Source organism: Carassius gibelio, chromosome B24, assembly GCF_023724105.1.
Source record: "Carassius gibelio isolate Cgi1373 ecotype wild population from Czech Republic chromosome B24, carGib1.2-hapl.c, whole genome shotgun sequence".
NCBI classification, from domain to species: Eukaryota; Metazoa; Chordata; class Actinopteri; order Cypriniformes; family Cyprinidae; genus Carassius; species Carassius gibelio.
The window spans coordinates 6,830,034-6,857,072 of NC_068419.1; the positions used below are offsets into that span (position 1 = coordinate 6,830,034).

At 35.1% G+C, this 27,039-nt stretch overlaps 3 protein-coding genes across 11 annotated transcripts in view; all 3 read left to right on the forward strand.

The window, feature by feature from the left end:
- Positions 1–10,309, forward strand: part of LOC128013270 (5'-AMP-activated protein kinase subunit gamma-2) — a 59,312-nt gene extending 49,003 nt beyond the window's left edge. For 7 of the 8 annotated variants that reach the window (XM_052596119.1, XM_052596120.1, XM_052596122.1 and 4 more), the window contains 9 exons: positions 946–1,004; positions 4,035–4,080; positions 4,198–4,252; positions 4,494–4,620; positions 5,109–5,274; positions 5,367–5,404; positions 5,490–5,636; positions 6,964–7,057; positions 8,978–10,309. In XM_052596119.1, the coding sequence (XP_052452079.1) occupies positions 946–1,004; positions 4,035–4,080; positions 4,198–4,252; positions 4,494–4,620; positions 5,109–5,274; positions 5,367–5,404; positions 5,490–5,636; positions 6,964–7,057; positions 8,978–9,015 (770 nt within the window). In that variant the 3' untranslated portion in view covers positions 9,016–10,309. Of the gene's footprint in view, positions 1–945; positions 1,005–4,034; positions 4,081–4,197; positions 4,253–4,493; positions 4,621–5,108; positions 5,275–5,366; positions 5,405–5,489; positions 5,637–6,963; positions 7,135–8,977 lie in introns of all 8 variants that reach the window. The other variant, XR_008183286.1, reaches the window with a different exon arrangement.
- Positions 10,310–11,569: 1,260 nt separating this feature from the next.
- On the forward strand, positions 11,570–19,204 carry LOC128013636 (cytochrome c oxidase subunit 4 isoform 1, mitochondrial). The gene is made up of 5 exons (XM_052596751.1): positions 11,570–11,726; positions 13,405–13,498; positions 13,584–13,745; positions 15,593–15,724; positions 18,920–19,204. The coding sequence occupies exons 2-5, from the start codon at positions 13,405–13,407 to the stop codon at positions 19,051–19,053; spliced, it is 522 nt and encodes a 173-aa protein (XP_052452711.1). The 5' UTR covers positions 11,570–11,726; the 3' UTR covers positions 19,054–19,204.
- A 1,787-nt stretch (positions 19,205–20,991) lies between these two features.
- LOC128013154 (apoptosis regulator Bcl-2-like) overlaps positions 20,992–27,039 on the forward strand; it is a 53,281-nt gene continuing 47,233 nt past the window's right edge. The window contains exons 1-2 of one of the 2 annotated variants that reach the window (XR_008183249.1): positions 20,992–21,790; positions 22,763–22,973. Coding sequence is in view for 1 of the 2 variants with exons in the window: in XM_052595895.1 (XP_052451855.1) it covers positions 21,242–21,790 (549 nt within the window). In the remaining variant the exon portion in view is untranslated. The remainder of the gene's footprint in view (positions 21,791–22,762; positions 22,974–27,039) is intronic. The other variant, XM_052595895.1, reaches the window with a different exon arrangement.

Below are 27,039 nucleotides of genomic sequence, written 5' to 3' on the forward strand. Positions count from 1 at the left end.
TAAATAATATAAAAATACTTATATTTTGTAAATAAAATAAAATTGTATACCTATAGTATGAACATAAATTGACATAAAATGTAATTATATCATTATTCTATGTTATCATAATCATATTATATATCCTAATATATCAATAATAAATGGTCACATAAATTAAAAGTAATAGTGATAGTAACAGTAATATTATTGAAGCAAAATAAACATTTCCTTAAATATTTTAAATAAGTTACTTTTTTGTAAAATACATTATGATCTTATGAAGGATCTTACAAGTGACTAATTTGAATTTGAATTTTGAAATCAATTTGTTTACCAATCAAACAACACTAAATAATTCAGCAAGTTTAAAAATGGAGTATGTTTTTGTAGACTGAGACCATCTAAACCACGTCTGAAGCACCACACCACAGTCCCTCATTTCTCCTCTTGCTGATTAAGACAGGCCATAATGTCGGTCTGCTTGAGGAGCAGATATATATACGCCTGCACCCTTCATCACTTTTTAATCAAGCGAGTGATTACGCCGTGGCAGTAACTCTGTCTGCTTTCCTCCGGCACTGATTTAGACTGTCCGCTAGTCTGCTGCCAGGCTTTATGTAATGTTGTAAATACTGCCCTCTCAGATAACACTCATCGCTCCTGTGAGTCTCCTCTAGGACACTGCAGTGATGCTGACCTACTGTCTCTAACCAGTATCATGTTCAGCTGTGTGGTTGAAGTCTGTTAAGATTATATATTGAGATCAGTTTGGATTTTCTTTAGATCACGGCTGGCAAAGCGCCACATCCCGTAAAAACCTCCCTTCTCAAAGAGATCCATTGTACTAGGAGAAGGAAAACTGTTATCTGAGACCCATTTTCTTTCACTGATTTTTTTTTTTCTGGTTTACAGGTGGTCCAAGAAAGACTTAAGAGTTAATGTGTGTTTCTTGTTTCTCTGCAGGCATGCTAACCATCACAGACTTCATCAACATACTTCACAGATACTACAAATCACCCATGGTATGTAATGGATTCTCCTTTTTCTAGTTTTCAGAAGAAATGCTGTACTCCTTGGCCAGAAACTTACTCTCAATTTCAGACTCTATTGTGTTAAATGTCATATTATTTTTATTTGTTCATTTAGTCATTGATTATTTTATTATTAGTTCATTTATTTTCCAGTTTTTTATATAACAGAGGATTTTATATGGCATTTCTTATGATATTTTTTCTCGTTTAAGCAGAAATGTCCTAGGTCTGAAACATAATCTTGATTTCATGCACCATTTTTTTAGGAATTTAATTTAATTGTATATATATATGCATCTGTGTGTGTGTGTGTGTGTGTGTGTATAAATATATATATATATATATATATATATATATATATATATATATATATATATATATATCTATATCTATATCAGCAGAAATTTCATTGTTTTTAGTACATTTTATAGTATTTTTATTCATGTAAATAGCTATATATATTATTTTTCACTCTTTTTAATTTATTTTTTCGTATTGTTTTTTTTTTCTTATTTTATTAAAGTTAAAAGTTATGGCCATTTCTTGTGTTTAATTAACACACAATTAAATTGGTGTGGATTGTAAATAAAGTGCTTGTTTTCTCACAAGGGCTATGAAGTTATACTGCTGTAATTTAATATTATCTTTAATTTTCAATATAGAGTTGCTAGTTATTATATAATTCACACCCTCAAATTCACTGTCAAAACTTCTCTTCCTGCTCATCAGTATTTATAAGCTCGTATCCTTGTTTTTGCACTTTGTTCTTAAATACGGATTCATGTGAATTTATCTATGCAAGAGAAAAGAAACCACTAATCACTCTGAGTAAAAGCAACATCCTCTAATTTTTTCACACCCCACCATTTCTTTTCTGCAGACACAGGAAGTAGTTGAAAATGCTGTAAAGCTTCTACCTGCGTTTAGGGGAAAGGCACAGCTGTGGCTTAATTATTTATATTCGTACGCGTATACAACATACTGACAATAATCTCCACTAGACTAACACAAAAACTTCAGAAATCATTCTAACATGATGAACAGAATTTGATTGAAATGGTAATCTTTTGTAATATTATAAATGTATTTAGCATCACTTTTGATTATTTAATGCATTCTCTCTGAATAAAAATATCGCCCCTAAACTTTTATATCCTTTATTTTTTGCATAAAAAGAAAGTGAGCTGCAAAATAGGTCATGATTTAGATATCAACACCTGTACAGTTTTTAGAAATTTAGCCTGACCTAATAAATGATCCAGCAAACTATAAAACTATCCGAAAGGAGTAACCAGTTCTTACAGAAATCATTTACACCCAGAAGTCTTAAATGTACAACATTCTGTGTAAGTGGACTTCATATCTACTGAATCTTTATATAGAATTTATATCTCCAATAAAGCATATGTCCCCTTTAAGCTCTGTCACATGCTCCCAAGCGCTCTCTTCCCATCATTCCCCTCCAGAGCCTTCAAGAAATCATGAGCTTCAGCATTAACCCATTTTCCTATCCCATCGGTCTTATCACGCACTGAAAGGCGCACACACGCATGCAAGCGCTCATGTCCACAGTAATCATTAGCTAACATATGGAAGTAGGAGGCTGTGCATCCTCTGATCAGCCGTGCTTTTATGATAAGTCATGTGGGTTTAGACGTTAGCCTGCATCAGGAGTGCAGTGCGGCTCTTTAATTGGTGCCGCTGTGGGATGTGCGTCTCACTTTCACTCAGTCAGCATTACCGTTTCCAAGGGTCGGGACTACAATCCTGCATCACTTTTTACCAGTTCCAGAAATCAGTGCTTAAAGCTGTTCTTAGTTTTTTAACACACACCTGCACCACGTCTGTCTTAAATTCTCACTACTCAACAGATGCTTGTGTCGCATTGTGTTGCAGGAAGTCTTTATTTATTTATTTATTTTAAATACACTGAACAAAATTATAAATGCAACACTTTTGTTTTTGCCCCCATTTTTCATGAGCTGAACTCAAAGATCTAAGACATTTATCTATGTACACAAAAAGCCTATTTCTCTCAAATATTGTTCACAAATCTGTCTAAATCTGTGTTAGTGAGCACTTCTCCTTTGCCGAGAAAATCCATCCACCTCACAGGTGTGGCATATCAAGATGCTGATTAGACAGCATGATTATTGTGCCTGACGCCATCGAATGCAGGAATGCTTATATTAAATTAAGTTCAATTAAAAATTCGTACAAAATTATTTTATATTATTCTATTACTGTATTGTATTTATAGTTTTCGTAATATTATTGTATTGATTTTGAATCATAAAATTGTTATTGATTATTGAAAAGCATTTTCGGTTTCGTTTTTTGGCCCAGAATTTTCATTCTGGTGTATCACTAATAAAATATGTTAATTTACATAAGTCACATACAGTTACATAAGTTTAAACTTGTTATTATAAACATAAATGTCTATTTATAATGCTAACAACAACTAATAATAATAATAATAATATATAATAATTATTATAGTTACTATAAATAAATGTGGATTTTCAATAAGTTACAAATTGCTTTTAAGTTACATAATATTGTAAATGTATTTTTATATAATGATAATGATCATAATCATAGTCTTATAATATTTTTATTGGTATGATAATAATTTTTGTTAATATTATAAGTGTGATTTGTTAATAAGTTACATATTGCTATTTTGTTACATAATTTCGAATTTTATTTTTTTATATTTAAAAAAATTATAATTGATCACAATAACTTTATTATAATAAAAATATACAAATTATACTAATATTATATATATATATATTTATACTTGCATATAAATGTAATTATACTACTACTAACTTCTACCATTACAACTATACTACTACTACTTCTAATAATAAACTACTACTACTTATTATTATTATTATTATTATTATTATTATTATTATTCTAAGTATTATTATTATTACAGTATACTTTGAGAATTTCATTAAAATGTGAATATGTTTGCAATCTGAGTAACAATCTCTTGTTTTGTTTCAGGTACAAATCTATGAGCTTGAGGAGCATAAAATTGAGACGTGGAGAGGTAAGAAATCCTCACAGGTGGTTCTTTCTAGTGCTTTGTGTTTTGTGCTTTTCTAGACGTTTTTCATGTATTTATTTATTTATTTATTTATTTTTTTTATTTATTTTTTTACAAAAGAGCTCTATCTACAGGAAACATTTAAGCCTTTAGTGAACATATTTCCAGATGCAAGGTAAGAACAATTCATTTCTGTGTTGGCATGTATGTCATTTATTGCCTTACTATAGAAAGTTGCATGCTGTAGGGTGATCTTATACATAGAGGACATGAGTGTAGTGAACCACTAGAGTTCCTTTAGTAAACCACAAACTCTTTCCCTCTCACATATTGCCTCACACATAAGTCACCCGTCTGTTCCTCAGGTCACCGCAGTGAAATTGACTTTCTCTGTCTCTGTATGTTTTGTGTTTTAGCATATTTGATGCGGTGTATTCACTGATCAAAAACAAGATCCACCGGTTACCCGTCATCGACCCTGTCAGTGGAAATGCACTTTACATTTTGACGCACAAAAGGATCCTGAAATTCCTTCAGCTGTTTGTAAGTTCAGCAGTATGTTCTATGTGTATCACTTGTGCATTCAGGTCGATTTTACCTGGCTGTTTTTGGCAGGGGTTTGAGGTTTAACCGATGCTGTTACACAGTCATTTCCTCTAGAGTGACAAAGAATGAGGAAGGAATTGAATGAATAGGATAAAAAAAGTGCAAAGGAAGGGAGGAGTAGAGCAGATGAAGTGGAAGAGACAGTCCCTAGATTAATGTCATCTATCTGATAACAATTCCATGGCCTTTTATATACTGTACTTACGCAGTGTAAACCACTTCCATCTCTCACAAAGTATTTAAAAGACAGGTTAGTTAAAGTCTCAGCGGTATATCTTGCATAGAACTGAAAGTAAAAAGTACTTTATATACTGACAAATAGGGCAGACAGCCAATATAATTACTAAAATTATTCATGTTCTTATGTTGCTTGAATTATAAAATATTCAAACGCTGACAAAGTAGCTTGTGCTTATGTGTCTCAGGTGTGTGAGATGCCAAAGCCCGCCTTTATGAAGCAGACACTGGAAGAGCTGAGCATCGGGACCTACAGCAACATCGCCTTCATCCACCCCGACACGCCAATCATCAAAGCACTCAGCATCTTTGTGGAGAGGAGGGTGTCAGCACTGCCTGTGGTGGACGAGTCAGGTTTGATTCGAAAGAAAAAAGACGAATTTTGTTTATTCCAATACACTTACACTCATCAAATTACTTATTTTCTGTGTATCTTTGCCTTTTAGGAAAAGTTGTAGATATTTATTCCAAATTTGATGTCATTGTAAGTATATGCATTTATTTAATTGTTGAATGCGTAAAACGTTTGACCTGTATTACAGACGTTAATTGTCTTTGTGTGTTTGTAGAATCTTGCTGCTGAAAAGACGTACAACAACCTGGACATTAGCGTGACACAGGCACTGATGCACAGGTCACAGTACTTTGAAGGGGTCATGAAATGCAACCGATTTGAGACACTGGAAACAATAGTAGATCGGATAGTCAAGGCTGAGGTGAGCTTTCCCATTGTTGTCTTTCTGTTCTCATAAGTCTGCAAAAAAAAAATATTATGCTTCAGTCCACTATTGAGGAAATATGCTAGACTAGCTCTTTATAGTATATATTCTGCATCTGCCTTTTTTTGAGTTGTTCTTGGTAATTTATTCTAAAACGGCTCTTTGTAATAGGTATTATACATCTGCTATTGGTAACAGTCAGCAGTTGCTTTAGCTCTTTATAGAGGAAATAGAGTTGCTCTTGGTGATATATTCTAGAGCAGATCTTGTTTATAGATAGGCAGGTCTTCATGGTCTTTTTTAGATATATTCTATCGTTTCTCTAGTTCAGTACAGATGAGATATGCTGGAGCTGTGATAGATATTGTGCAAATGCTCTTGCTTTTTATAGTGGAAAGTCACTCAATATTATAGAGCAGCACTTGGTAAGGTATTTTATACAGTGATTGAAAACAGTCAACAGTTGCTCTCGTTTTTTGTACAGGAAATATTTTAGATTTGCTCTTGGTAATATATTCCAGAGCAGATCTTGCTAATAGTATTATGCAGCTGCTCTTTTTTGCAATGTATTCTAGAGATAAAAGCAATATTCTAGATAGAGCAGCTCTTTGGTAATATTCTTGTCACACTTGGTTCTATATATTCTTTAACTGTTCTCATTCACTATAGAAAATGTATTATATAGTGATATAGATGGGTGCTCTAAAGCTGCTTTTAGCCTTTATTGTGATCATATTCTTCAAGAGCTTCTCTAATTCACTATAGACGAGATATGCTTGAGTTGTTCTTGGTCTTTGCTTTTGGTTATGTTGCTCTAGATGGTATATTGTAGATCATCTGGGTAATAGATGCTCCAGAACTGCACTTAGTTGTTACAGAGGTGTTATTCTAGTCACTCTTGTTTCTAGATATTATAGACCAGCTCTAGTTCACTATAGACGTGATATTCTAGACCAACTGAGTAAATAGATGCTCTAGAGCTGCTCTTAGACATTATAGAGCTGTCACACTTATCACTCGTTTCTAGATGTTATAGAGCTGCAATAGCTCACTAAAGAGGGTATATTCTAGATCAACTAGGTAACAGATACTCTAGAGCTGCTCTTTATTGAGATCATATTTTAGTGTGGCTCTTGTTTGTAGATATTCAAGAGCTTTTCTAATTCACTATAAGGGAGATATGCTCTTTAACTAAGCTTTAGGTTCTCAATATTTTATAGCTACTCTAGGTCACAAAAGTGGAGAAATTCTAGAGCTGTTCTTTTCCCTAGATACTCTAGAACTGCTCTAGATGCTTACTGTATGTGTATCTGTCCTTGCTCAGGTGCACAGACTGGTGGTGGTGGATGAGAATGGCAGCATCGTGGGCATCGTCTCTCTGTCGGACATCCTCCAGGCACTTGTTCTCAACCCCGCAGGTATCAATGCTCAGCATTCCTAAAGCACATTTCCAGCAGGACCCTCCTCCTCCCATCCTCTCTCGTCCGAGCCACAGGTACTACTGCCAATCCTGAGGTCAAGGAGACGGTGCATGTCCGCTGCCTGGCTCATGATGTGTGCGAGGATGGCATGTGCCAACTGATACTTTCTGTTTCCACCAGTGAGCCAGACAGGATTGACTTTGATTCTAGAGGGCTGTGTGTGTGTGTGTGTGTGTGTGTGTATATGTGTGCACGACCACATTTCACCGCATATGATTTTGATTAATGAGGCACTTGCAGTACATCAGAGATCCTCCCACTGCAGGGCTTCCCATCTGCTGATGGATAGTGTCCTGCAGTAACTCAACCACACGCTCTGTCCTCTCAACACATGCATACACATAATGTCGTAGGTCTTGCCACTATGACCACTAATCATTTCTGCTCATAAATTTACATACCCTTACAAAATATGGAAAACGTTAATTGTTTTAACAAAATAAGAGGATCATATTATTTGAAATCTGTCCTGGATGAGCTGTTTGTATAACAAATGTTTACATATGGTGCACAAGACAAAATAATAATTGGATGTAGATAAATGAACCAAAAGTTTACAGACCCTTGAATTTACTAATAATTTAATGTCATTACCTGGATGATCAACAGCTGTTCTTGTTCTGAGCCGTTAAACTGCTCATTTTTCTTTCAAAAAATTTTTTTAGCATCTTCTGCATATTTGAACCCTTCAAACAGTGACTGTATGTTTTGAAATCCATCTTACACTTAATACAACATAAAACTATTACAAAAGGTGCAAACACTTACTGATGCTTAAGAAGGAAACACGATTCATTAAGAGCAGGGATTGTCATTTTTTTTTATTTAAGATTGTCCTTCAGAAGCTACTTAACATGTATGTTTCCCAGATTTACAATTTAGTTACAATTTTGAACACTTTGCAACGGGAATGTAAACTTATAAACAGAACTGCATAACCAATAGATATGATATACATCTACAACAGACACCTTAAATCAAAATCAGAAGATTGGACACAATACACATCTCTCTATTTAACTCAAACTTTCTGGATTTCATTCTGAGAGGTCAGTGTGTGCTGGGTGTCTGCCTTGTTGGCTGTGAATTTATAACACTGCATATTAACTGCTTCTGTGAAGAGTGTTATGAATCCTAAGAGGCAGATGTGACGTTGCTAATATTGCAAATATAGTTTGCGCAGAACAGAAGACATTCTGCTCCTGGAGAGGGACCTTCCTGCAAAGTCAAGTTTCAGCTTATATAAAACACTCTCTAAATCAGATGTTTTTGCGGACCACTGCAGTGATAATGTGTTTTTGTAGACCATCCCAAGAATTAGCATCACCCTGGATCCCTTGACAAAATCCCAACAGGATTTTCCATTGGTTTTTGGATTATTGCAGAAAAATTATCCACAACCAGTAAAAAAAAAAAAAAAAAAAAAAAATATATATATATATATATATATATATATATATATATATATATATATAGATATAGATATAGATATAGATATATAGATATGTTTTGTTTATCTTCACAAGTGAACACAACTTTAATTAATTTTAAATTAAAATGTCACCACCATGAAGCTTCTATCAACTCTTTCAGTCCTTTCCACTGAATGTGTGAGTTAGAATAGTTTGCAAGAGTACGATTAAAAACAAAGGGCACTAATTTAGTTAAATGCTCAGTTTGGCCTACAAAAACACTTCATCCTTATTACAAGCAGCTGGATTAAAGGCTGTCTAGAACCAAAATCGGCAGGAATCCAGATTTCTGAACAGTTGAAAATACATGTTCGCAAGCTACTAGTGGTTGTAAGCAGAATTGCAGCTAAAAAAAAGACCTCTCTTATTGTCTACTCTTTTGCAGGTATGACCAGGAAAGAGAGCGAAGCAGAGACGGAGTGATGCTTCTTGTGGAGATTACTGGGTCATGTGACGTTGCTGTAAGAGACTGACGTGGAAGCAGAGACCACATGTTTGGGCCTCATCTCAGAGTGAAAGAGTGGAACCAGGGAACTTGACCTAGATGTGTGCTGTCAGAGAGCAAAGGAAGAGTTATTTGGTCTGTTATCTGATTTCTAGATGGCAGTATGGGGCGATGAAGGTGTATCATCTCTTATTCAGAAGGATACTGTGAACTCTTCCTATTATATCACACTAAGCTTCTGCACGCACACTATGATAACTATACCTTTAGCTAGACCTAAATCTACGCCATCTGGTGTTTGAATAGTGTCTGCACACAGACTACGGACTGTACCATAATCGCCTCTGTTGGAGGGGGGTGTCTGTGCGTTTGCAGGACATTCAGTAATAATCTCAGTATTCAGTGCATGTTATGACTGTTTGTTCCTTGTGTATATACGATTTTCGGCTTGTGGCGTATGAGCCAGTTCACATATTTGTACTTTTGACTACTCCTCCTGCATTTAGGAATTCGTTTAATCTTTCTCCGCCACAGTCCCTTTGTAAATGCAGACAGAAATGGTTTCCTCTGTATCTGTCTTTGGTGCCTTCTGTCCAGCAGTTATCGCCCACTACTGGTTGCCAATAGAACAAGATTAATCGAATGTTTAAATATATCAAAGTGAATGTTACTGTTGTTTAAAAAAAAAAAAAAACAAAAGGCCCATTTTGCTGTTTTAGTGTGTGTCACTGATTTTATTTATTGCAGAGCTCTACATTTCTTCACTTTGGGTGTTGATTATTTACTTGATGTTTTTGAAATGATGCTGTAAAGGAAAATGAAAATGTTTATTTATTTATATTTAACACTTTTGTAATTTGAAAAGCGATATCTAAGTGTGAGATGGAAAGATCTATGAAGCCCCTATGCAGTAAAACCACGTGCTGATGATCAGTGACTTGATGTTCAATGCAATTCAACCTTAAAATCCTACGCTTTTTTCTTTTCCTGTCCATGAGGTGACTGACCTCTTGTTTGTACTGTACACGCACGCAGAGCTTCTGTCTGAGGAATATACAAGTGCCAGAGAAAGGTCTATTTTTCTGTGTGTTCGATGAGTGGAATACTTCACATTTTTAGTTTTTGGCATTTGTTTTGCAGATATGTTAATGTTGTTGATATGAAAGAGTAATGTCCAGAGATAAATGCACATCACTGGCATGTGACTGCTAAAGGATAATCATGCTTTAGATTCGTTTTTTATTTACAGTTAAATAAAAAAGAATAAACAAAGTCTCTGAAATTTTTGTGTTAATCTTTGGCAAGCCATTTCTACAACATAAAGCACACACACACACGTGTGTATATATATATATATATATATATATATATATATATATATATATATATATATTAGTGCTGTAATTTGATTAATCTCATCCAAAATAAAAGTTATTGCTCACATAATATGTTTGTGTGCTGTGTATATTTATTACGTCTAATATATATATATATATATATATATATATATATATATATATATATATATATATATATAATTTGAAAATATTTACATGTATATATTTATTTTCATATAATTTATATTATATATTAACATATTTAACACATTAACTTTTTTTAAATAGTCACATTCATGTGTGTATAATACTGTAGAGGCGTGTCTGGTCACGTGACATGCCAGTTGCGCCTAAAACCTGACGGAACGGAAACATCATGTGTGACTTCTACGAAATTGCATTGCTGCTCTTAAGTGCTAAAAGTGAAAGTTTGCAAACTTAACAAAGTATACTTTATTCATCTCGAAAATGCCTTACTTGTTGCTCCTGGATGCAATTTCACTTAACAAGCTGCCTGGCTTCTTCCGTGTCTTCAATCCAGGAAATAGTCCGAAAATCAAATGTTATTAAATTGAACTGTTTATTGAACTTATACACATTTTAACTGTATTTGTCTTATGTTTTGTATCATATTAGATACATAAGGCTTTTATGGATTATATTTTATGATAGACCTAAAGTGAAAATACAGAGCTACTTCTCAAAATCGCGCAGAAAAACTACAAATCAGTTTTATACAGAGCACCATACAATTAGGTGATGTTGCTGTTTTTTTATGGCCAAACGTAAGATTAAATTCTGAAACATTGTACTCTAAATAAATGCTCTTAAAAATTATAAACCATCTATAGCAGGAGAGTGTAGTTTTAGCAAAGTTGTGAAGCCATTATTCATGTATTAAACATTGCATGGCTTTATAGAGTTAAATTACTATTATTTCCTTCCCGTTTAGTAACGTGTAACATATTAGTAGCCTAAAGAGAAGTCAAAAGAATATGTGGAGATTACCAAAACCTGCCTGACGAAATAATGTGCCAGATTTCTAGATGTGAGTAGAAACACCATTTAGGACATTGTTGATGAATTACAATTCTGTCTCCAAGAAAAAAACTGTCAGTCATAACCAACCTGTAGCTTAATCTTAAATGTCCCCTCGAGCGTTTGGTGCGCGCGCTGTGGAGCGCTGTGCGCCTCTGGCGAGCTGGTTCCTGCCTCGCGCTCATTGGTTCATTTGGCTGATAGCGACAGACACCTGACTTACAATCCACCCGCTACTAACTGATCCATGAAACCATAAAGAAAGAGCACGTAGGCAACTTCTTGTCGACAAGCTCGGACCTTCATATCTCAAGGTAAATTCATATGGATGTGGTGTTATTGAGCACTAAATAAATAGTTGGTATTTATAAAATATAAATATCAGTGATGATATTTTGCAAACGCTCCATTGCAGATGGGCGTGTGAGATTAATGTAACACTTTAAAAAAAAGTTCCTCTCGAACGAGGGCATGCTATTTCCTTAACTGAAACCAGGTATTTATATTCAAATTTATTTATTTTATTCATTTATTTTAAATAGTTTGCTAAATTTTAAAAAATGTTCACTTTTTAATATTTTTGGATTTTATTTATTTATTTATTTTTTTTCAATGTTTTGAACTTGAAATAATATTTTGTACATAGACGAATAGCCTAATAACTGGCTATTTAATATTAGCTACTTAATATTAGGCTTTTATAATATCTCAGAGTATGTTTGCATGAGCTAGCTATGTATCTTTTCAACAACATTTGTCGTTTGCAAATATTGAAAGAATGCGCGCGTGGTGATTTTATATTTAGATTCGCATTGTTTCACTTCGCTCGATATTGATGTCACGCCCCCCGTAAAGTAATTTGGCTGCAGAATATTCCACAACACTACGTGCCAGAAAGCACACAGTGGCTTTCTCCACTTTAGTTCAATATCTGCGCGTTTATATTTAAAACAAACATATGTGTCAGGTGCACAAGGATGAAATTTGATCTTTTAAATCCATCTCCACTATCATAGGCATGTCGCCGCCCCTTTATCATGAGCAAAGACATCTAACGTTTTCCATTTGCATGTATTCAACTTGCAGACGAGCTACATTCACGGTCACTGCCTGGATACTTTCACTGCAGCATCATAAGCAAAGGTTGTCTAGTCAGTCACTCATGTCATTTAAAATGCTCTTTATGTACAGTAGGCAGCCCCTAGCATTCACCATGGTAACCACAGTTACTCCAATACTACTGTGGGATTCTCTATAAAAGTAACATTTCTTGCATGCAAATTAATGTTAAAGAAGATATTTTGAAGAATAGTCACCATTGTTTCAGTGCCTATTGACTTCCATTGATGAAATGGTATGGTAAGTCAAAGGGAATCATACCTGTTTGATTACCAACATTCTTCTAACCTTCACAGAAGAAAGAAATGCACACAGGTTTGGATTGACATGAGGGAATAAATGATGACAAACATTTCATGTTGGGGGAGCTATCCCTTTAAAAGTTTCTTAAGAAGAAAGAGTATAAAAGAAGGTTTTTGAAGAATGTGTGTAACCAAATAGTTGACGGTAGCCATCGACCCCCACAGCATGGAGCAAAAAACTATGGAAGTTAATTGCTTCCGTCAATTGTGTGGTTCCAAACGTTCTCCAAACAAACAAATCAACAGAGGATGGAAACTCATAGTTTGGATCAACTTGAGGTGTAGTAAATGATGACAGAGTTACATTTGTTTGGGTGGTCTTCATTCTAAACTCGTATAGCATGCAATTAAACAGTTAGGTCATATTTGGTATTATCAGTGCACCATTGTAGCACCAATTCTTTTCTTTTGTAAGGGACTTGGTGAAAACTGTCAGCTTGGTCAAAGTGCAGAAAGTCACCTCCTTAGGTTTTGAGACCCAGTTTTTGTCATGTTAGTCCTGGTGTGACTTACCTGAAAGCTCAATAAGTTGTCCATGAGTCTGGCCAATACATGTTGGCATTTTTTTTAGATGCTGGCTTCTCGTGCACTTGTGCGGGGACTGCAGTCCGGATTCTGGAGGAGGGTGTCAACTTCATCTGCTGCCTGGGCTGCACACACTCACGGTGACAGCACTCTCTCAAGGAACAATCTATTTGGACAGATGCGTTCACATTTTGACTGTTGTTGTTCTTGTGCATTTGTTCTCAGATATTGATGTGGTTGACTGCTCCATTCCTCAGTACAACAACCGTCTGGATACACCACTGCCCGATGTTCCATTTGTCCGAAATCTCAGTGCTGAACAGAAGAAACTCAAAGAGAAAGAGAAGGGATCATGGACCCAGCTCACCAAGGAGGAGAAACTCGCCTGTAAATCTGAATCTAACTTAGGCTAACGTTAAGATTTTTTCATCTACTGCTTAAAAAGCATATAAATCAGTCATAAAATTTCCTGTTGTTATAAGAACAGGTTAGACTTTGACCCTGGGTGTGGAGGAAACTGTTACTCACTCACAGGGCTCCCGAATAACCAGATTTGTCTTTACAATTGCTGTAGCTATAAACATGCTCGTATGTAATTTTTTACTGAAAGTAGGTACTGTAAGGAAAATATGACTGTAACAATATTCTTTCGTGAGAAGAAGGAGGCGGGAACCAGCGGACAATCAAATGAAGCTTTTAATAATAAAATAAAGTAAAAACAGACAAAACCAAAACACAAAATAAATCCAGGCCTGGTCCTCTCTCGTCCTTCACTGTCGTCGCTCCTCTTTTATATCCTTCCATCTCCTCCGTGGGACTCGAGACCGGTGGGTCGAGCAGGTGTCGCTCATTTCCAATCACTTCACCAGCATCGCTCTGTTCCCCCGGCTCTAAGCCCCGCCCCAATCGCCACAATGACCATTAAGAAGTCTAGGGTAAATAAGATTGTTTTCAACAAAGAAATGAATACTTTTATTCTACAAAGACACGTCAAATTGATCAACAATGACAGTAAAGATTAAAGAATTCAATAAAAATATTATGCAGCACAGCTGGTTTTAACATTGATAGCAATAATACAATTCAGCTTTTCACTAGGAATCAATTACATTTTAAGATACATTTAAAATAGAAAATGTATTGTAAATTGTAATAATATTTTACAAAATTACTGTTTTTACTGTATTCATAATCAACCAAATACAGCCATGGTGAGCATAAAATACTTATTTGAAAAACATAAAAAACATTTTTTTTTAATCGTATAACCCACTTAACTTTTAAATGTTAGTGCATATTATAATTGTATATTTTATTTAATAATTTTTTATATGATATATATATATATATATATATATATATATATATATATATATATATATATATATACAGTATATATATATATATATATATATATATATATATATATATATATATATATATATATATATATATATCATATAAAAAATTATTAAATAAAATATACAATTATAATATGCACTTTTTTTTTTCTGGGTATATAATGTAGCCAGTATTGCTCTTGGATTTTTAACTGGACAGTTATGAAGAACAGCCTTTTTGACCCCATTGCCACGTTGCATTCAATTCAGCTACCAATATAAATGATTAAAATATTTGGGTCTTAAAGCTTTCAATGCTGACTGAACACTTGGCAGAAACTGATCAATTTCTTGAGTGGCTATTAGAGCTATTTGCTTCTCAAGTTGCGAGGATTCAGCAGGATTTTTCCAATTCCAGTATAAGCTTAATGTCACAAATCACTCCTTAGTTATCAGTACAGCCTGGTATATGAATATATAAAAATATATTTTTATATTTTGTATGTGTACATTTTCTGTATTAAAATATATTTTGATAATTTATTATTATGTTTTTATATTTATTTCAGTGTTATAGTCCTTTGTGATGTATAATAGATTATTTTACCTGAGTAAGATCCCTTAAGGCTAAATTATTAATATAGTAAATGGGTCATGGATCTTGGGAATCATAATGATAATGGCAGATATGTTAATGACTTCACGTTTATTTGGCCTCAGGTTTTAAAAGTTCTTTCCCACCAGATGGCAGCCTTGTTTAACTGTTTTCACTTGAATGGCAGCCAGCCACCTTGCCTTCCAAATGTGCATGCAAGCAGGGCAAGCTCCTAAATCCAACAATTACTATTCAGATCATCTGTGGTGTGTTTCTCTTTCTTTCTTTTTTTTCTCCAGTGTACAGACTCACCCATGAGCTGTCGTACGCAGAGATGAGGCAAGGTTCCAAAGAGTGGATGACTGTCCTCGGGGGCGTCTTCATCTTCCTTGGCTTCACAGGGCTGCTGGTGTGGTGGCAGCGTGTCTATGGTGGGTGTATATATGAAGATATTCATATGTATACATCCTCTAAATGATGCATAATGGTTTTTGATTACCAGATTATCATGGCAGGAAAGCCTTAAATGCTTGAATTTCAGGCATTTCATCATTCCGGACACGCTCCGTTGCTTTGATGTGAGATTTAGCTGGGTTTAATTGTGTTGATGATTTATATATTCATCCAATCTGAAATCAGAAACCGTTGTCAAATCCAAAATCAACAGATTGGCTTCTGCTAAATTAAAGGTATAGTCCATGCAAAAACATTTGCTCACCCTTATTCCGAACCTGTATAAATTTCTTTCTTATGTGGAGCACAAAAGATAGTTTGAAGAATGTTGGGAAACATAGGCTCCATTGACTTCCATATTATAGTATTTTTGTCCATATACTATGAACGTCGGTGGGATTTAAAACCATTTGATTGCCAATATTCTTAACAATTGTGCCCATAACTTCTGTAATATTTTATTTATTATGTCCTTACTTTGGATGTCAGTTTTTTATTATCGCTTGGCCCTAATCCTCTCCCATACAACTGGACTCAAAACTGTTTGGTTGCCAATACTCTTCAAAATATTTTCTTTGTATCCCATTGACTTCCATAGTATTTTTTTTGTCCATATCATGTAAATCAATGGGTCCCGAAACGGTTTGGTTGCCAATATTATATTTTCTGTTCCATGGAAGAAAGTCATACAGGCTTGAAACAACATGATAGGGGGTAAATGATGACAGAATTTATGTTTTTGAGTGGGCTATAAATTTAAGGCATAGAATTCTTGCTTAGAATTCATTTTCAATTGGATTTTGTTCTTTGGGACTTTTATTACTTTTCCTCTAATGTGACCATCAGTTCTCATAGCAAGGAATTGCTCTGATTTCTCATGTCAGATGGAAGAATCGGCATGGCCTTTTAACCTGCAGCACACACTCCCGCTGAAATAATTGGACTGGGTTGTGCTTTGCAGCCAACGGTTTAAAGAAGCGGAAAAGAGGGTAAAGATTTACTTGTTTGAGCCACGGCTTCAGTTCAAGAATCCCTTTAGACCCAGCTGAACTTCTTTACAAACGATAAGAAGATTTCTAAGGCTGTGTGTGTGCCTAAGACGGATGGAAATCAGTTGACATGTTTAAAACAGAATGAGTGTGCATTGTGTGCCTGTGTGTGTGTGTGTGTTTGTATAAGTGTGTAAGCGGGATCTTGTCGGAAGCAGATGAGTCTTCTCCATCTCTATCTCAGAGGCCTAGTTCTTTGAGGAAGGAAGTCAATGCTACATCACCTCAGGAGAGATACAGTAGAGGAAAATAACGCAAGGAGGGAGGAATACAGAGAAACTGTGAAAACAAAAGTTTGGTGAGGATCCTTGTGGGGGAGAAAGAGGGGTGTAGCCGCATCAAAGCAAGGAAGGTACAGAAGTCCAAATGTCAGTTGTCAGTTGAGCGCTGGGTATTTCCCACAATGTCTGGCTCATGTCATGACTTGAAAAACTCGCTCTGGGCTGCTGTTCTTCAAACTCATTAGGGTTAGGTATTAAGAGTCGTCTGAGGTTAACTTTAGCAATTGTTGGGATTTAAAGAGGAGATGAAAGAAATTATTTTTTTTGGAAAGCCACCTGGGATAGAGTCACACCTTCAGGTTCTTATTCTGGGGTTTGCAAGCATCTCTGCCTCACAACTCACTGAAAACTGAACTAAATTTCCTGTACATACCTCAGGGCAGGTGTACCGACTCCAACTGGCAAAAAAAACGTGTTTGTGTGACAGAAACTATACCCTTGAAAAAAATGACAATATAAACCAAATACCAGATATACAGTCTGAGTCCAGATTGAGAATCTGGGATTCGAAATCTAAACCTGGAAATAAAGAGAATAGAAAATTTGTGAAAAAAAGAAATTAATGCAGTCATCTATTTGTTTATAAATAATGCATTGATTTTGAAATATCTGTATAATTTTGCATTTCTATTTTAATATATTTTAAAGTGTAATTTATTCCTGCGAAGGCAAAGCTGAATTTTCAGCATTATTAGGCCAGTCTTCAGTGTCACATGATCCTTCAGATCATACCTAATTCTAATATACTGACTTGCTGCTAAAATTATTATTAATGTTGAAAACAGTTAATAGTTAAACAGTTAACTATTTAATATTTTTGTGGAAACAGGGATACACTACTTTTCAAAAGTTTATATATATATATATATATATATATATATATATATATATATATATATATATATATATATACATACATACATACAAACTGTGTACGCCATAAAAAATAATAAAACAATATATATTAATAATTGGTCATTAGTTGAGCAACAAATTAGAGTATTACAATAATTTCTGAAGAATCATAAAACTGGAGAAATGGCTGGTGAAAATGTGTTTAAATCTTTTTCAATTCAAATGTATGCTGTTATGCTGATAATATAAAACTATTTAATAAAAAATTATACTATAATTATATTTTTAATGATAGTAGAAGCGTGTGGATTTTTGAACACTGCTATTTCAGTGCTTCATTCTTATGATTTAGTTAAGAAATAATATAGGACCCTCCACTGAAACCTTTTTTAGACCGAGTACATTTGCATGTTTATTATCTCTATTTTTACATGAACCAGGTCTGTGATATTAGCAGACGGGTTTGTGCATGCTGTGCAGACGCAAATGTTTTCTCTAATTTGTTTATTTTATTTTTTTGTCCCCTGTTCTTTGCCTGGAGGATATAACTCCACAGAAGAGTGATCTGTTAGGTGCTGCCCTCTGTTAGGACTCTTAATTTTTTGCTGTGTGCTATTGTTGACTTTTTTTCTGACAGGTCTGCAGTTCCTCTTAGGAGAAAAATATACGGGGATTTTGCACAATTAACTGTTTTTCACACCTGACACCCCCATTGTTTTCTTTAACACTTTTTTTTTTCTAATTACGGAGTTTCATCTTAAGCTTTTTGAACCCTTAATAAATAATTTGTTATTCTGTGAAACAAACAAATAACATTTAAATAAAGCTAAATTAAAATTCCAATGCAAGATGGAGAATAACTTATGACCAAATTATAAAATTTGGAAGAACAACTTGTATTTAAACTAAGAATATTACTTCTTTATGTCAACCATTCTCTCTCTCTCTCTCTCTCTCTCTCTCTCTCTCTCTCTCTCTCTCTCTGCAGTGTATGGTGATGTTCCGCACACTTTGTCTGAAGAGTCGGTTGCCCAGCAGACGCAGAGGATGATAGATATGAGAGTGAACCCCGTCCATGGATTCTCTCATAAGTGGGACTATGAAAAGAAACAGTGGAAATAAATACGTAATTAATTCATTCCACCGTAATGACTAAAAATGTATCAGGATTGAATTAATGAGAAGTTCCAAACTCAATAATGCTGTGCAACCGACAGCCTTAAAAAATATATTCCAGTGTGAATCTAAATAAATGCACTGAATTAAACCCTGAGCTGCTCCAGTATTCTGGCTTTGTACTGTTTGTACTGAGAACAAAGCATGTGTTGGTACATTTAACCTGATACCTGACTACCATGGAGGTGAATATGTGTTAACGTGATTGGCTAGGGCAGGTTCTGAGAGAGTGTGTTATACTGTAGGCTGAGGTGTCTGAGTTAATCCAATCACTTTCCATCTGCCTAAAATGACTTTATGAGTGTGTTTCTGTATAAAAGAGGTGGTGTATATCTTTCACTATTTTGAAAACCTTTACAGTTCACACAAATAGCTCTGTATGACAAATACATTTTTTGTAGTTTCACAGAGTTTAAAACAGTTTTAGATGAAGTCACACAGCTGTCACTGCTTGTGAACTATAAGTGTGAATTTAACATCAGTGAACTTTTATAGAAAGTAGAACTTCTGACTTTTTTTAATTGCATCATTTATTATTTGAATGGTTTATTATTAACTACTCAAAAAGTATTATTTGTATGAGTATATATATATATATATATATATATATATATATATATATATATATATATATATATATATATATTGCATAAAGGCATGGAAAGCCAAGACACCAGCATAAATCTATCAGTAATTAGAAAGAAATCCTGCCCCTTGTCAGTGGAAATTAATATTAGCTGGTTCAGTCTCAACTGATGGCCTATAAAAAGGTGTCTTATTATCAACGTGTCACGCAAGAAACATTTCATGATGGGTAAAAGCAAAGAGCTCTTTCAAGACCTTTGCAACCTTATTGTTGCAAAACATATCGATGGCATTGGTAACGGAATAAGGATTTCAATATACTTCTGAATGTTTCAGTGAGCACTGTAATATGGAAGTGGAAAGAACATTATTTCACTACAAAACAGCCAAGACCAGGTGCTCCTCACAAGATTTCTGACAGACGAGTGAAAAAAAATTATCAGAAGAGGTGTCTAAGAGCCTGTATGCACACTTGATGCTCATGTAAAGCTTGCATTTAGACAAGCCTGTGAAATACAGATTGAATGTCTACATGATTGACTAAACTGTGTTATGACACTCCCTGGTTCCCCTAATATAAATTTATTTGTCAGAATGTGAGAACCTTGTTAAAAACTCGCCTGAATTACGGAGTCCTGTGGGAATAATGAAAAGCAGCTTTGACCAAACTGAAAGGAATGAAAAGAAGTACACTTCAACACAACGAACCCAGACACCATAAATACACTTCATCTGGAGAGTACTACGCCAAAAGCAATGAATGGGTGTGACGTAAAGGAAGTGAAGTGATGTGAAGTGTCCGCCCCCGTGAGCGAGTATCTTCAGTATTCAGTTTCAAGAGCGTTCTAGCGTCGCTTCAATGAACGCGCAAGCCTCGATGTCATTCGTCGGCGGTGACGGAGCACGCTTAATTTCTGCACGAACCGTGCCGCGCGTTGGAGAAACTGCATCTTGCCAAAGCGCGTGGAAATCTACATGTACATTTTACACACAGCAAAAGTGCTTTTTCGTGCGCTGACTTGGTTGCTATTTTCTCTTCCGTCTTTCTGGGACCTCGTTTGTCAGTAAAATTGTTAGAAATACATCGTTTGCTTTAACTCTCTTCTTCGTTCTTGTAACGTCAACGAAGTCGCGTTTTTTCTTCTTGCTCTTGGCTGGAGGTTCATTGGAATATAAGCGCATTGAGTTTGAGCAGTGAAGGGCATTCCTCGCGCAGCGCTCGAGAGGCGTTTGGATCTTGACCGCGCTGCAGCAACGGCCAATCCGGTCTATATACATCCATCCATCACCGTGCAGGTTTGCTGACAGTTCTGGTTATAAAGTAAAAAAATACCGTATTTATGAGTCATAACCAATGCATGTGATACTAAATAATATAATTTTCCTCAAAAATTGCGTTTTAAAAAGAGAACTCACGTCAACGTGATGTGAATTTGACATTTTTTGGAGCTTTTCTCTGTGAGAGAACGTTTTCCTTTACGATGTACATCGAGTAACCGACTTATTCCCGCTCTCGCCTGTTTTTTTTTTTTCTTCGTTTTTAATAACGATGGCCAACGAAATTCGCTATGACAATCGGAATATTGTGGAGAAATACCTCAATCACAAACTTTTAAAGAAAGGATATGAGTGGAAATTTCAATCTTCCGGGGAGGACACCATCAATACGGGAGTGGAGGACTCCTCTCCAAACTCTGACCGGAGGCTCCAAGCTCCCTCAGCCGGAGGGGGGAACAATTCTGAATGCCTGATGGCAAACCGGGTCACACGTTCAGACCCTTATTCGAGGATCTACCGGGCGATACGCGAGGCTGGTGACCAGATAGAAAGGATGTACCAGCGTGAATTTGAGGAGATGTCCCACCAGATGACATTCAGTGCCAATGCAGCACAACGCAGCTTCTTAGCTGTGGCTGAAGAGCTCTTCAGAGACGGAGTGAATTGGGGGCGGATCGTCGCTTTCTTTGAGTTTGGTGGGACCATGTGTGTGGAGAGCTTGAACCGGGAGATGGCGTCCCAGGTAGATAATATTGCACACTGGATGACAGACTACCTGAACGGGCCACTGGAAAACTGGATCGAGGAAAATGGAGGCTGGGTAAGTTTATGGTCAGATGGTCGTGACCTTTGCCCAGTTGTTTATAACTGCATTTCTGCAGCTGAAGCTTGCAATCATTAACACAATCTTTTTAAGCAGCCAAGACCCATCAGTGTTGTTAACGACACCTGTGATTAAGTAAACAAACTATTTTTACTTAATTAGTAGAAATTAATTCTGATTAGGTCATTGTGTAAAAGACTACATTACATCAAAATTAAAGTTTTTGTGTTTTTGAGTCCAGGTCTTTTCGCCTCTTAAATGGCAAATATAGTCAGAAAATGAAAAGTTGTTCTCCTGGAAAAGAGACAAAAAAAGAAGAAAAAAAAAGAAGGATTATTTATCCTGTATTATAAAGACTTTGTCCCATCTTCTATTAGAATTTCCTTCCTCCTATAGAACCTGCAGCTGACTAGCCGGAAGCAATGGTTTATGGCTGTGGTCTAGCTAAAGGCTATCAGATATTTAAAATATGTCTAACACTTCCCGTTTTAGTAGGAAGTATGTCATCACTAGACTAAAAAAAATAAAAAAGGACACTCGTAAAAGCGATTCATAGGGGCATTATGGTATGCAAGTTGAGTAGTAAGTCTTTAACAGTATAAGGCAATGAAATGAATTCATCTCATTGTGTCTGCAGTGCTTTTAGTAGAATGGGTTAGTTGTTGGAGTTTTAAATGGTTTGAGTTTAGTCAGCTTGGGTTTTAAAAGATCAATCAATTTGAAAGTGACAGTTCAATCAAGGTAAGCCACACCCCATTATGTCATGTAAAACATTCTCTCTCTCTCTCTCTCTCTCTCTCTCTCTCGTCGTCACTGTGAGGTAGAGATTAGTTTTCTCAAGGAAATATACAAACGTACATGATGGATCATTATGAATTCAAAATGATTGTTTGGTAGTAAATAATTTCAGCACAGATGCATTATGTTTCCTTCTGGAGCGTCAGTGAATGTTTGAACCTTTTTTAATAGTTGTGTTTGAGTCCCTCAACCGTCCTCAGTGTGAAAAGATGGATTTCAAAATCATACAGTCACTGCTGGAAAGGGTTCGAATATGCAAAAGATGCTGGAAAACTGAAGAATCTGCCGGACATGGATGATTTTTCTGAAGAACAGTGTTCAGTTTAACTGTTCAGAACAAACAAGGGACTCATGAACATGATCATGAACATAGATCAACCAGGTAACCACACACAATATTAAGAATCAAGGGTTCCCAAACTTTGGAGGGGGGTTATTTTAATAATTTAACTTAATTAAATTTTTTTGGTCTTGTGGACTTTTTGTAAACATGTTTTATGTGAAATATCTTAGGACAATACTAAATAAAAAATATGCATTTGGGTTGATCTCTCTTATTTTGTTATGTATATATATGTATATGTATATATACAGTAGGTGGACAGCCTAGAGGCCCTTTTTACTGCTGCACGTACCGCCGCCACGGCGTTTGTAAAGTGAATTTGCAGCTTTTGACCACTGAGTGGCGCTTTAACCACAAGTTATCAAACAAGCGCATCACAGCACATTTTCGCAAATAGACGTCAGTTTTGCCTCGCTGATGTGTTACATTTGACGGCTTCAGTCATGGAAAATGAAAGAAAAACACTATTGTTAAAATATTAAAAATATTTACTATATTTAATATGCAATATTCACAGATGAAAGTTTGGTACTTATGAAGTTATGTGCATTTCTTAGAACGAATTCAAGCAGGATAGATGTCATGCCTGTGCCTGAGCCTGAGCTTATATTTTCTCTAAACTACATGGTATTAAACCATATTTTAGATTTGATACATTTAAAAGGTGTGCAGTATTATTTATATTATGAATTATGTGTTATATTATTCTAAAGAAATTGTCGTTTACTTTGCATCGGCGCATTAAAAGTGGTAGCCTATTTTAGGGTGGTAGCCTACATGTATTAATATGCAATGTCAATATTTTCATATTTTCATTTTTGTTATTCGTTACATGTCCTCTATTTTGACAGATAACGTCTTGGGAAAAAGACATTTGTCTGTAAACATGAAGCACTGTATCATTTCTTTCACATTATTTATGCATATATATATATATATATATATATATATATATATATATATATATATATATATATATATAATATATATATATATATATATATATATATATATATATATATATATATATATAAAATAAGCCAAACATTTTAATTACAATAATTATGTTTCTATTAAACATTTATTTATAATTCTAGAAAAGTTTTATTATAAAATATATAAATAATAGTAAAGAACAAATATATTGTTAAATACTCTTAAAATTTTTCAGTTTTATGTATTAAATTATAAACAAAAACATGTTTTCTTACATTATATATAAAACTGGATACAGTATAGGCCTAGGTGTGTAAAACAAACAAGCAAAAAAGTTAAGTTTAGAACAAAAACATTTTACCGTTTTATTTTTTTTCCAGATTGAAGCCTCTCAGGTAAAACATGAGCTGTATGACACCACTGGCCTGCAATTTTAATTCCAATTATCATTCCTGGTTGCAGACTTTCATTCAAATTTAATAGTGCAACAGTCAGATATTGTATAGTGTATGTTTTCCCACTTATGCTACCCCTACTCTAAGTTTTTACTTACAAACATGACTGGTGCAGCTGGCCCCAGGTGGGTTGTCTTTAAAAAGAAATGAAATCTGGCACGTGTAAAAACTGAGAATATCCATGAATGCCCAACTCCCTAGTCAAAACAAGTAAACACGTTTTATTCCTTCTTTTTTCTAAAGAACCCTTGTTTTAACACTATCCTTCACTCTCACTGCAGTGCTTCTGTGCTGAATTATTTACGGTATAAATTGGAGCAGCCCATCACGGTTGTGTTGCTCCTGTATGGGTGAACTGACTCCACCCTATTCATACACAGTGCAGCATCTCAGAACCCCCATGAGAAGAGGAGACCATCTGTGTCCTCCAAATCAAGAACTGAACTACATTATGAATAGTGGTCGACTGATATGTGTTTTTTGACAGCCAATGCCGATATCTTGGAAAACAGGTGGGCCGATAGCCGATATGTTTTTTTAAATTATTATTATTAATATTTAAGAAATTTGAAATAATTTGTCAATGGATTAAAAAATAAATGTGTAAAGGAAACGTGCTTATACTTTAGATGAGAGTATTTTTCACAAATGAATAAATGTTTAATAAAAAATATAATTAAGTAAACACTGAAACCAAGAGGGCACTCAGTATTCTGGGAAGTTTGTGTGCACTGGAAATTTTTCAATATTTTCATATTTTTCAAACCCTCATTTAACATAAAGGACACAGTGAAAATGACATGAATATGACTCTGAGCAAATGCATAAAGCGCAGCACGAGTTTAAAGTTTAAACCATTCAATTCACACGGACCGACTGCCACACAGAGAACACGCGATCATGCTGGATAAAAATGCACACTTCACAAGATCTTACAGCTGGATTTGACTAAGTTTCCAAGGTTTGTGAAATTGAATGTTCATTAGTCTTTCAAAGATTTGTTTAAATAATATAAATGCGCACTTGCTTAATGCTGACGGCAAACAAGAAAGTATTATAATGTTTGCCTTTCTATTACTAATAGGACTAATATAAAAGCAATCGTTATAATACTTTTTGTATACATTAATTCCTTTGTTTAACTGCTCTATCTGATTATTAGACAGAATTCTGTCTGTATTAGACAGAACTGTTAACGACAAACGAGAGAAAGTGTGAGAACTGTGTGTGCTCAGGCGCTGCCGCTCTCAGTGCTGTCAAAATAAAAGTCCCGCCTCGAACAAATCGGCCAGGAAGAAAGACTTATCTGCCAATGCAGATATTTGAAAAATGCGAAATATCGGCCCTGTCGATATATCGATCGACCACTAGTTATGAATGTGTATTGGTGAAATAGTGTTAAATTGCAGTTTGGGAATCTTTTCTATTTATATTCAAACAAACAACCATGTGAGCATGGTATATTAAGAGATGGTACAGTCAACTTCAGACTGAATACTAGAGGTTAGCCTAGTTTCTCCGCTGTCTGCTACAGCTGTGCAGGTGGCCCAGCAGATCCATTATTCCTGTCTGGACGAAAGGTGTGCTGGGGCTGAATTAATGATGGTCATTACTCACCACATCTGCTGCAGGTTAGACTGACTCAAATGGCTTTTGATAAAGTGAGGTACAGGAAGAGCATTTCAGAGAGACGGCCGTGCACAAACACTCTCCAGATGCAATCCTTATTTCATTATTTTAAAGGTCAGTTGTAATGACTAGATGCTTGACTAACAGTATTATAGCTATATTGTGATGCATGACTGTATCAAGTCCATCATGTGAAGAGATACAATGCAATTAGGACACAATTAGCAGCATTTTAATAAGCCTTTAACATGTGCCTGCATTATTCACAACGCTCAGCACTTTTGTCCAGAGGCGATGAATGATTTATTTATTTCATTTTGTCATGAAAAGCACATTTAGAGATTGCATTAAGACTATTATTGCTGAGAGAATAGGCTTGCTCTTGAGAGTTATTTATTACACCGAGTCTGTCATTAACAGCTTCTTTAAATGTAGGATTTGTTTTGAAGTATCTGACAGTGAAATATTCTTGCACAGGGGGATGTTTCTCGCTTGATTTCCTCAGTAGTTAGTTATTTTAGGGGAATCTTTATTAAGTTACTGATAATGTCCCAATAGCTTACCATCGGAGTGCTGGTGGTGTTTAAGCTTGTTCGTTTGCGTACATTTCTTATGAAGAATGCATTTAAAACCTCACTGTGTGGAGATTTATAGGGCTTTCATCTCAAGAACAGAAGCATCAGTGGGGTATGCAGCCAGTAAAAACACTACTATAAGCTGTACTTGAATGTAACCGTGCTCAGTTACTCTGTATAAAGTTCAAGTGACTCAGGTAATGGAAGAAGAACTCCTCAGCCAAGTACATCACAATTAAGTAGTCAAGTGTTTTGTGGTATTTCCTAGGGATGCACCGATCATGATTTTTCATGGCCGATTCCGATACCGATTTTTTGCAAACAAACTGGCCGATTCCGATACCGATTTCTGATTTTTTATTTATTTTTTAATCTTTAAGCAACAAACAAGAAAGAAGGAAAGTGTGCATAAACAAGATGTTTATTTGGTATTTAATAGGCCAAACTGGCTTTTGGCTATTGAAAACAATAACTGCAACCATCTGAAATTAATGGCAGTATATGCACAAT